The sequence below is a fragment of the Chlorocebus sabaeus genome, chromosome X (assembly GCF_047675955.1).
Source record: "Chlorocebus sabaeus isolate Y175 chromosome X, mChlSab1.0.hap1, whole genome shotgun sequence".
In the NCBI taxonomy this organism is placed as follows: domain Eukaryota; kingdom Metazoa; phylum Chordata; class Mammalia; order Primates; family Cercopithecidae; genus Chlorocebus; species Chlorocebus sabaeus.
In genome coordinates this window covers 133255174-133267317 of record NC_132933.1, presented here as the reverse complement: position 1 = coordinate 133267317, position 12144 = coordinate 133255174, and the positions used below count along the sequence as shown (strand labels likewise).

Here is a 12144-nt window from a genome sequence, read left to right as displayed (position 1 = left end):
CCTTAGCTAATATTCTGGGTCTCCCCTTTATTGTGGTTGGGGGGACAGGGTCTCACTCTGTCCCCCAGGCCTGAGTGCAGTGGCACAATTATGGTTCACTGCAGCCTCAACTTCCTGGGCTCAGGCAACCCTCCCGCCTCAGCCTCCCGAGTAGGTGGGACTACAGGAACACAGCGCCACACCTGGCTAATTTTTGTATTTTTTTGTGAAGATGGGGTTTCACCATGTTGTCCAGGCTGGTCTTCAACTCCCAGGCTCAAGTGATCCTCCCGTCTCAGCCACTCAAAGTGCTAGGATCACAGGCATGAGCCACTGAGCACAGCCTGGGTCCCCTCTTTCTCTAGAGTGTGTCTATCAGTTTCCTTCCATGAACATTAATGCTAGCTAATATTGCCTCTGTCCCCTTCCCTCCATCTCTACGACTCCATGATTTTGACCAATAATGTTAGCTTTCTAAGCGTTGATCTTGATGTCATCAAATAGGCTTAAAACAATGAAGACATGGGGGTTGGGTATGCTTTAAGGGTAAAGACACAACTACCCAAGGAAGACTGTTTGATAAGAAACACCTAAAGGTCCTTATTTACAAAGGGATCACGGAGGAAGCCTTCCCTCCGTGGTTAGCAGGAGCTGTGAGGAACAGCTGTAGCTCTGAGGCCAGGAGGCTTTGGCCAAGAGTGGGAACATGGCCCCTCTCCGTAGCTGGGCTCATTCTGCCCCAAGCAGCAGCAGCCACAGCATGGGACATCTTCCAATGGCCATCTCACCCTTGCAGCTGAGCCCTGGCATAGCTCCTGCCAAGCTGCCCTCAGCCCTTCTCCAGGAAGCTTCTCCAGTTGGGAATGAGACCCAGAAGCTTCGGAACCTTTTCAAACACACTCTGAGCACAAATCAGGCAGGCAGGGATGGGGGCGGTAGGAACACAGACGCGGGAGTTATTTTTGAGTGACTGGAAATAAAAGCTAAACACAGGTGTGTTCTTCACGAGTGGAAATGTTCCCAAATTCACAAAAATTCTTTATAAATAAACTAGAAAACAAACCATTCAGGTTGCACATTTCCTCCTGGTTTCCAGGGACACACAGAAATAGTTTGGGTCTTTGCATATTATTTCAGGAACTGCAGAGGGCTTATACACACCCACTAAAGGTGTCTGACTCATTTTCTAGAAAGCCACATGAACTGACAATCTAGGGCTAAAAATGAGGGCAAAGCCTGCTCTGTGACTCCCGCTACAGCATACAAAAGCAGGGCAAAGGGAAACCACCTTCACTGACACCAAAGTAAATGTCAGAGGAACTCGGGGTCTATCAGGAACCTCTACGGCGAACACAGAATTTAGAGAACGGCAATTCAGGTCTTTCACCTCAACTCCTACATCCAATAAATATGCGTATCAGAATGCATATTAAACAGATCATGGTGAAACCATTCATTTTGTAATAGCAATAGTATACAATCATCTCAATGAACTTCTGGGCGATTCCTAACTTAGAGGAAGAGTAACAATTTTCTATAATGTCAGCAGGGTTTTACAGGCTCCGACTCCATTCTTCTCACTTTCAGCAAGCAAAATATTTATGGCATGTTTTCTTTCCAAATTCTTGCTAAAATCTCCTCCACTGTGAATACTTAACGCTTTTAGGTGGATTTTTCACCATTTTAACCTACTTAACGTCATGGCATTCCAGCCTCAGCAGCAAACTGGGCTCAGACACAAGAGCCCTTCCATTCCCATTTCCAAGGCCCAAGAAAGAGCAGCCAGGGTTGAGTGACAATTCCTAGAATTATGGGTGCCACTGACAGACCGCTCCCTGCCAGAGTAAATCCTCGCAGCAGCCCTGTGAGGTCAGCTTTATGGACCTTGCTTTATGGCTGAGGAAACTCAGGCTCAGAGGGGGTAAGCAACATGCCCAAAGAGACACAGCCAAGAGCAGTGGAGTTGGGATTCAAACCCTGGTTATGGGAGCTGGTGGCCTACATGGCACTTGTCATCTGAACACATCACTTCCAGCAAAATGGAATGCTAGGTTAAGGCTGGTAGGCATTTTATGGAAATAAAGTAAAAATCCACACAAGCACGGGATAGCAAGAGATCTGATTTCCCAGCAGGTTGTATAAAAAAATAATAGAAGCAAAATGACAGAGCCCAAAGGATTTTCTTAAGCAGCAAGCTCTAAATGGGCCCAAGCAGCATGAGTTAAGACTGGCTGTGTGATTAGCTATCAAAAAACCCCCAGCAAACTGGAAGCCGGGTGCAGTGGCTAGGCCGGCTGTGGTGGCTCATGCCTGTAATCCCAGCACTTTGGGAGGCTGAGGCGGGTGGATCACTTGAGGTCAGGAGTTCGAGACCAGCCTGAGCAACATGGTAAAACCCCGTCTCTACTAGAAATACAAAAAGTAGCCAGGCGTGGAGGCATACAACTATAATCCCAGCTACTCAGGAGGCTGAGGTGGGAGAATCGCATGAACCCGGGAGGTGGAAGTTGCAGTGAGCCGAGATCACACTATTGCACTCCAGCCTGGGCAACAGAGTAAGACGCTGTCTCAAAAACAAAATAAAACAAAACAAACAAAAAATAGCGATGTGGGTAGGTGGAGGTCATCTCGGGCATCAGGAACATGGTCTGAGTCAAGTTAGTCAGGACACATGAGCAGGAGGGGCATATACGGGGGGTACCTGCAGAACAGTCACATGGACCAAGGCCACCAAGACAGACTGAGGTCAGGCCAGGTGAAGGAGTGCTAGGATCATCTATCTGGATTTTACAACAAAGAAAAAGAAAGTTACTAAAGATTTTGATTGGTGCAGAAGGGTAAGTGAGCACAGCATTGTTAGAGAATGACAAAAAGAAGGGGCTGAGGTGCTAGGGATGAAGTGGGTAGGGGACACTGGAGCAGGGGGAAACATCCCTCCATCCTTCACCATCCCAGGCTCTCCTCCTGACCAGGTGCTATGGTTGGTGCTAGAGAAAGGAAGATGGAGGAAGCCTGGTCCTTGCTCACCTGGCCTGGACAGATGCAGAACGACTCAAGCCTGTGCTCAGCTCTGCAGGGCAGGAAGTGGCAGGGATGGAGAAAGGCTTGGGGGTGGGAGCAGGATGTGACTAGGAGGACCAAGTGTCAAAATGGTGATATGAGAACTGTAGGCCTGAGGAGTCGGATCAGTGTGAAAGTCAGGTCAAGAGACCAAGTGTACAGCGGAGATGACAATGTCATGTTTTGTAAATATAATATTAATAGCAGTGCACTGCTTCAGTTTCTAAACTGCTTCCAGATACATTAATCTATGAAACTAGAGAAATGGGACATAACCTTCAGGACACTCTTGAAAGCAGCCTGCCACATCTACCTGTTCATTTATCTGTACCATGTGGATGGGACCGATAGATACTCCCTTTCTGACTAAGGTCATTAGAAAAATCACATTAATTTTTATCAGACTGGATCTCAGGCTGGGAGGTTAGGAGCAAAATCATCAAGATGAATGTGTTCTAATTATGATATGTATTCAATTGGAAGGACTGGAGTAAAATATGTTAAAACAGAAATAGATGTGTTTCTTTTCTCAAACCTCATTAAATATTACTGACATATCAGGTTTTCAACTAAAAAGAGGCTTCCTCTCTTCCAAAGACAAAACAAAAACAGGCTAGTGAGTCCCCCGCCAACCAACTGCAAAGAATAGCAGTTATTTAATTCTCTGGTCACTTTATCATCAAGGGGGAAAAAATCGCTCTAGTCCTTTCCCAGCATTTCTAAAACCAAATTATCTGTGCTAATTATTATAGCATTCATATTGTGCTTCACACCCATTTAACAACTTCCTTATTCCGCTTGTTTGGTTACAGGTCTGATTAAAAATAGGAAATGCACTGTGTATCAGAAAGCAATCTGAAAGAGACAGAAAAGAACCATTTCTGCCTCATTTGCAGAAAACAACAAGGGAAGCATTCTTCCCCTCATTTCCTCCTGCCATGTTCAACAGAGACATACCGAAATAACTTCAGGGGAGAATACTTTACAGGTAAAAAGATGGACGAGTTCTTGGATGATCTGCAAAACAGGGAATGATTTGCTATTCCAGAAAGCATTATATACTCCATACCACTGACATATGGAGTCCATGAGAGGACCAGCTTTCTCCCTAAAACTCCTGACCTTTGGCAAGCTACTTAACTTCTGGGGTCATTAGTTCCCTGGTATCTTTGGATTAGGCTCTTAAAACACACAATCTCTAAAGCCATGTCTTAGAGGTAACCTCTTGATAACAAAGGTAAATCTTACTGATCACCTTATGGACAAGCCTTGAGGGAGGGGTAGGGTCAGGCGACACCACAGTCCCCACCCTCTCAGTAATGGTCAGAGTTGGCGGGACCCTGGGCCTACCCCAACTCTATGTACCTGCAATCTCTTCCCCTTCCCTGCATCCTCCACCCTGCCAAGGCTTCCCAGCCCTGGGAGAGCGCAGGCAGCCACAATCATCTCCCAAGTCACACTTGTGCTAAGGTAACTGTACTAAGTTCCCTGTCACTCCCCTGAATAAATAAAACCACCATACACATCTTCAAGATCGTTCAGCTTCTCACCATATTTGACCATCACAAAAATGCTGTTCTTCAGAGAAAAAGTCATATATTCTAGGTATTGCTTAAATAATGTATCTTTCAACCACCTACTTGGTGAGTACCACAGAATGAAAGCACATACAGTACACAGCCAAGGCCCTTGTTCAACTGCATCACTTCACACAGATCTTATAGCTCTCTGTTTATTTACAGGGCTCTGGCTCTAATAATAATAAAATCATTCAACCTTCTTAGCCCAAAGGAGACAGGAAAAATTCTCTCAGGCACTCTACCTGTCTTTGATCTGAACAGCAAACATTCTTTAAGCGTTTTCTGCCTGTGAGGCATGACCAGCCTTTTTAAAAAACTCCTCCTCCAATACCTCAGGACACAGAGCTCTGCAACCTGGCTGCTGTGGAGGGCAGGATCTCCAGCCAAGCAGGCTGCCTTTTGGGTTATTCCTTCTGGAACAGACTTTTCTGAAGGACCATGCAAATCTGCAGCTGGCCCTAAGGCAAATAAATCTATTCTCGTCTCAAGGAATGCATTCACCTGGATGCTGGGCTTAGCTTGATCAAAAGGAAAGATGCAAAATTCTTCCTCACAAGTTCAGGACCGAGAAAACCAAGCTTTCAAGCGCTGAAGCAAAAGCTTGTACTGTCCAGTCAATACCCTAAAGCAGTTTGCGGTGTAGAAGGTAGGAGACAACCTTTGTTTACCTTATTGATGAGAGTGACTATATCTCCTTCTTTGATTGTCAATTCATCATCATTCTGTGCCTCATATGGAAATATTACTTTGCAGTAATCCTTGCCTATAAGAAAAACAGAAAACATAACCTTTAAAATGCTTTATCTAATGAGCTGGCCCAGGAGAAAATGTTCTCTATCACATTAAGTTCAGGGAAAGGCACACTTAACAGGTAGCATATTACTGCTGCATGAAGAAAGGGTGACCCTCAGGAAATGACCCGAGAGTGCTCATTTTTGGCTCATGTATATTTATTGGCTTCCATTTTTTCCCCTTACAAATCATGTGACATCATGAGATGCCACTGACTGCTTTACTCTTCTCTGGCAGAAAAGTAAAAAGGTTTCCTTACTCAGGAAAACAGATGTATACCATTTTATACACTCTTCAAGTGCATGCATAAACATATATAGTCTACAGAGGGCAGAAAAAAGCTTAAGTTTTGCCTCACTGCCTTTTTCCACACATTACTCAATTAGAAACAAGGTGTTTATATATGTTACAAAGCTATCAGGGTACATAAAACAATAAAAAATTACCCCATTATGGTATGTCTTAAGAGACAAACGTCAATGTATTTCTGTGTAAGCACATGCCAACCATAAACAGCCAACAAGTATTGACTGAACATTCTTTACACACATATGTGTGGGGGTGAGCTTGTTCAAATATGTCCCATGGCCTTTCTGTGGGAACCTCCCTATGCATAGATGGCTGTTCCTCAGCAAAGAGATACAATAGCCCTCACCAAAGAGGGAAAACTACTAAGGCCACTAAAAATCAATTTAAGTATGTTCTGAATTACATGCCTTTGAAAGTCTATGTGCCGTTAAATCATCTCTATTTATCTAAAAGCACAAATTATGAAGATAGTGAAAACATTTGTAAAGTATTTCAGAAATGGAGACTTGGAAAACTAGGCTTTCATGATTCAGGACAGAAGGTGGAAAGAAAAATTCATGATAATTAGTATCTACTGGGAGAGGCATCGATTATTCTGCATCAAAGTCAACAAACCTAATGGCTTTGAATGGCCTTAGATATTTCCCAAGCATCAGGCCCATTTCTGCAGACGGATCACAACCTAGAGCTATGTCTTAGAGGTAACCTCTTGATGACAATTATACTGTCCCTAGTGTAATTTATATTACTGAAATGTGTTTCTTTATTTTGGTTAACATCCCAACAACCAGAGATTGTGACATGTAAAATAAAAGCAATTAAGAAATTCATAATACAGATACACTGTGGTCTAGGGTTGGGATAGGACAGAGAACAGAGGGAGGAAGGGGAAAGAATGAAGGGAGGAGAGGCAGTATTCACTTTGCTTTTGTGCAGTTGTTTTCATATTCTGTACAATGGCTTGAAGGTATTAGTTACATTCCCTATCCTAGTGTTGGAAATTTTCCATCTTAGGTATTCTGGGCCTCTGATGGCTTGTGCCCCTTAACCTGTGCTGAGGGGCAATAGTTCTAAATCCCATCAATACCATATTCCTAAACCCACACAGTTACCAATGTTCTATCTCTCTTTACTTAGTAATAGCAAACCTCCCCAAATCTGAATTGGTCAAATGTTCTAAAGAGACAGAAAAAGTTAAAACATCTTTAAATTGGATAATGACAGCTCCTCACCAATTTTCCTATTGACTGTGCTAGTGAAACATGACTGCCAACCTCAAAACTTACAACAACACAAACACAGTATTACTGAAGAACTGCACTACAGAGTCCTGGTTTTAAGAACAATTATTTGGGCCGGGCACGGTGGCTCAAGCCTGTAATCCCAGCACTTTGGGAGGCCGAGACGGGCGGATCACGAGGTCAGGAGTTCGAGACCATCTTGGCTAACACGGTGAAACCCCGTCTCTACTAAAAAAATACAAAAAGCTAGCCGGGCGAGGTGGCTGGTGCCTGTAGTCCCAGCTACTCAGGAGGCTGAGGCAGGAAAATGGCGTAAACCCGGGAGGTGGAGCTTGCAGTGAGCTGAGATCCGGCCACTGCACTCCAGCTCGGGCGACAGAGCAAGACTCCGTCTCAAAAAAAAAAAAAAAAAAAAAAGAATAATTATTTGGATGGAAATCATGGAGCCATTTTTACAAAGAATACAGAAACCCACAGCCAACAAAGAAAGAAGGAACAGGTCATGTTTCTGTTCCCTTCAGTCAAAAAAAAGTTAATGAAGTGTAACAGAGACTGTTGGTTAACATCCCAGGAGACATTCCCCCACCCTCTTCCTAGTTCACAGAATCCTAATTTGTTCAAGCATTATATTCAGGAACATGGAACCCTCTCACAGCCCTGGGGATAAAGCAAAATATGTCCAGGCAAATAATGTTAATCTCACTCTTTTGTGGGTGATTGGTTTAGGGATGGGCATGTGCTCTATTTCCAGCCAATGAGATGTGAGAGGAAAACTGTTGGGGGTGGGAGAAGCTGTTAGATATTTTTTTCTGGTGTGTGTGTGTGAGAGAGAGAGAGAGAGAGAGAGAAAGAGAGAGACACGGAGAGACAGACAGGCAGACTTGAGGAAGACAGTTGCCCCTGCCATTCTAACAATTTTATCTTTGTTGGACGTCAGTACAGTGTTTGGTGCTATTGAAATAATATTTCAACTGCAAGAGGAATGCCAAGAAAAATCAGTGGTAATCTGATGAGTTTTAATAAATTTATACAGTTGTGTAACCATCACCATAATCCAGCTTTAGAACACTTCGACTGTGCAGCTATGCTGTTTTATGTGTAAGGCATTAGACACAGAATTATCTGGAAAGCACCACTATTAGAGAAAAAGAGGAGATACTGGTGCCAGGGGTTGCTGTAGCATGTCTCAGCTCTCTTTGCATCCCCAGAACCTGATACAGAGCTCCCACTCAATGTTTCTTGATGATCTCCAAGTGACCCCTATAAAGTGGAGGAACACTTGGAGGCGCCACAAGGAGGAGGAGGAGAGAATTGTGGGCCAGAAGGCAGGATACTTGGGACTAGGTTGGGTTCCCAGCTGGGCTTTCACAAGCACATGACCTGAGACAATCACGCTACAACTCTGGATGACCTCAGTGTCCTCAGGTGTAAAATCAGGGACCAGCCAAGGAGGGGAGAGAGGAGAGTCTGGTTAACTTTAGCAGGACACTTAGCAAATTTCAATGCATTCCAGAGCTCAAATATAAAGCAACTAAAACAGAGCTGTTTTGGATGGGGGAGTAGGGCTGTCCCATCTCCCACCCAGGTCCCCAAAGACATGTCAGTGAAGCTGTGAGGGCTCCAAGGGGCACACTCGGCTAGACCTGAGTTCCTGGCAGCTCTGACTTTGAGCTATGATTTTTCATGACTCTAGTCACAGGCACTATCACCCAGAACTCCTGACCAAACCCAGCAACCATTAGCTTCACATGCTTTAATGTATTAAGATATATTTTAAAATAGGAATTTATTTTTACTGATGAGGCATTTGAGCCTGAATTCAATAGTATTAGAAAATAAAAATATTTCTGGATAAAGAAAATGTGGTACATATACACCATGGAATACTATGTAGCCATAAACAGGAATGAGATCATGTCCTTTGCAGGAACATGGATGAAGCTGGAAGCCATCATCCTCAGCAGACTGACACAGGGACAGAAAACCAAGCACCGCATGTTCTCACTCATAAGTGGGAGTTGAACATTGACAACACATGGACACAGCGAGGGGAACAACAGAAGCCAGGGCCTGTTGGGGGTGGGGGATGAGGGGAGAAAACTTAGAGGATGGGTCAATAGGTGCAGCAAACCACCATGGCACACATATACCTGTGTAGCAAACCTACATGTTCTGCACATGTATCCCGTTTTTTGTTTTTTGTTTTTAGAAGAAAGAAAAAAAATTATGTTGCATTGGATGTATCAGTGGCTTTAAGACACTCAAAAGTGTTATCTGCAAAAAAATTATTAACTCTGAGTCTGTGGTTTTAATGTTAAAGTATATGGAACAAAGATGTTCCTGACTTCCACTTAAATATTTATTGAACCACCACCATGAAAATGATATTGTCCAATTTGGGGGACTGTAATATACAAGTAAGCCCAACCACCCCCTCCTGTCCCAGCATGGAAGTGACAGTCTAATTCTTGGAGAAAAGCAAGGGGAGGAGAATGGCAGAAAGAAAAGACAAACCCATGCATACACATAAACTCACTATGATGGAATATTGTTGTGTTTCAGAGAAAGGCAAGATTACATTCAGGAGAAAGTTCTCAAAAGAGGAGGCATTTGATATGTCTTAAGAAGGGTATAATTCCAGATCCTTTGGATGTGGGAAGATTATACATTTTAAATGAGTATTGGACAGAGTTGGAGAAGAAGGGAATGAAATTAATTTTGGAAGGCAGGCATTTTCCATCTATTCATCAATTGGATGGATTTAATTAGAGATCAAATAGGAATGAATAGACACACACACACACACATACACACACACACACACAGAGAAATAAAGCACAATTTATCCAGTAATTTGAGATGATTTTGTCTTTTTTCTTTAGAAAGGTTAAAAATGACTAATGAATTAGCATAAGACTGAAATCCTAAATCAGTTCTTAAACCTTTTTTGGTCTTAGAGTCCTTTAAGAGTCTGATAAAAAGCAATGACTCTTTCCAGAAAAAAAACCCCACAACACAACAAACCGTACACACACACACTCAAATGTGCAGAGAAATAATGTATATAATATCAGAAGATTTGAGGACCCCAAAGCTGTTAGTTACCTAGTTCCCACATCAAGAGCCACTGTACTAATTATTGGCTTTCAAATTTTAAGAAGCTTGCTCTATTAAAATCACCAAAAAGTCCAGTCATGATTTACACACTCCCCCAAAAACATCATTTCAATCTCTAAACTTTTAGAAATTTACATAATATTAAAAACAGACTGTTAAAGGAATTGAACTCACATGCCCACATCACATGACTGCCTGCAGCTAGTTTTATAATCTATTCAATAAAAACAAACCAACTTCAAACAAACAAGCAAAAACCCTCTCAGCTTAAAAAAAAAATAAAAGCAGAACCAACAGAATAAATATATCAGCAAGCTGAACATATACACAGAAGGAAATAACGTTAAATCCAGGACAACTTTGGGCTCCGTTTTAGGGTATAAAGATCAAAACCCCATGTGTCATGGGCAGATTCTGGTAGGAAGCCTTCCAGAGCTTTAAGCAGCATTTGGAAAGTACTAGGTCACATCTAGAACTGGAGTTTTCCTTTCCCTTGGGACAGTACAACAAAAGTATCAAGCTCAGGGATAGTCTAGTTTCACCAACATCATAATCAGAAATTCTCTCGTTCAACTGACAAATATTATCTCAGACACTACTGGTTGGTAATCCCTCATTCAGAACCCCCGCGGACAGGATTATTCAGATTTTAGAAAGGAAATATACTGCATATACCATATAATATGTAACATCCTCAGCTGGGGGCTGGGGCTGCACCCAACCATTAAAATTCTGCAGTAAATGGATGACTGGTCACTCCAAGTGGGAAAAATAAAGACCATGAAGAGACATATGTCAGTCCAGAACAAGTTTTATCACCCAATGAGTAATAAAACATTTTAGTTTTCAGAGCTTTTTATATTTTGGAATTGCACATAAGGGTGTGAACTTCTATTATGTTCTAGGAAAGAGAAATGAAGGTAAATAAGACACCATCTGCTCGAGGAGCTCAAGTAGCAGAAAAGGGTATGTATATATACAATGTTGACCAGACAACAGTGAAGACAGGATGAGAGCCATGCATTTGGCTTAAAGTATCAGAGTATCTGAAATGCGACAATCACTTCCCAAACAAGAGACTCAGGATCTTGTCAGAGAGGAAGAAAATGACAGTGAGCTTTGTACAATGTTCTAGGACACTGACCAGAGGAGTAGGATTGGGGCGTGTTTCCCAATCAGTCATCCCTGATAAGAATTTTGTGGGGCACCTGTTCATTCTATTATCTTCCCAGACCTCTTCCCTGCAGATCTGAATCTTCAGATCTGAGGTGGGACCACGAATCCATTTACTAAACACACACTCTGGTGATTCTCATCATCAGGGAAGCTTTAAAAATCTTAGTCTGGCTGGGCACAGTGGCTCACGCCTGTAATCCCAGCACTTTGGGAGGCCGAGGTGGGCGGATCACGAGGTCAGGAGCTCGAGACTAGCCTGACCAACACTGTGAAACCCTGTCTCTACTAAAAATACAAAAATTAGTCGGGCTTGTTGGTGGGTGCCTGTAGTCCCAGCTACTCGGGAGGCTGAGGCAGGACAATCGCTTAAACCCGGGAGGCAGAGGTTGCAATGAGCCGAGATTGCACCACTGCACTCTAGCCTAGGCGACACAGTGAGACTCCGTCTCCAAAAAAAAAAAAAAAAAAAGCCTTAGTGTAGGTCAGTGGTTCTTAGGCTTGAGTGGGCATTGGCATCAGGTGGAGAGCCCCACCCCCAGGGGTTCTGATTCTGTAGGGCTGGTATTTGCATTTCTAACAAGTTCCTAGGTGATGCTCTTGCTGCTGCTAGTTCTGGGACCACACTGTGAGAACCACTGGTCCAGTAATGGGTATTAGCAAATGTTTAATTCCAGGAAGGTGCAAAACAGTTGTGGGGACCTGGAGGGTGGACCAGCATGGTGGTAGCACTGGGGATGGGTGTGCCATATGCTAGATTTAGACAGGAACTCCAGTTCTGGGTCAGATTCTGAGGATCTGGGGCTAGTGAGGAATAGCGAAATACATACTAGGCTTGTCATCTATTCAGTAAATAACAACTGAGTGTCCACTGCATGCTAGGCAGCAGGGAT

At 43.2% G+C, this 12144-nt stretch overlaps 1 protein-coding gene across 6 annotated transcripts in view; it reads right to left on the bottom strand.

Annotated features, from left to right (window-relative positions):
- The window catches only part of SH3KBP1 (SH3 domain containing kinase binding protein 1), a 355677-nt gene that overhangs the window by 95054 nt on the left and 248479 nt on the right, over positions 1-12144 (bottom strand). For all 6 annotated transcript variants that reach the window (XM_007991227.3, XM_007991229.3, XM_037986385.2 and 3 more), the window contains one exon: positions 5288-5382. In XM_007991227.3, coding sequence (XP_007989418.1) covers positions 5288-5382 — 95 coding nt within the window. The remainder of the gene's footprint in view (positions 1-5287; positions 5383-12144) is intronic.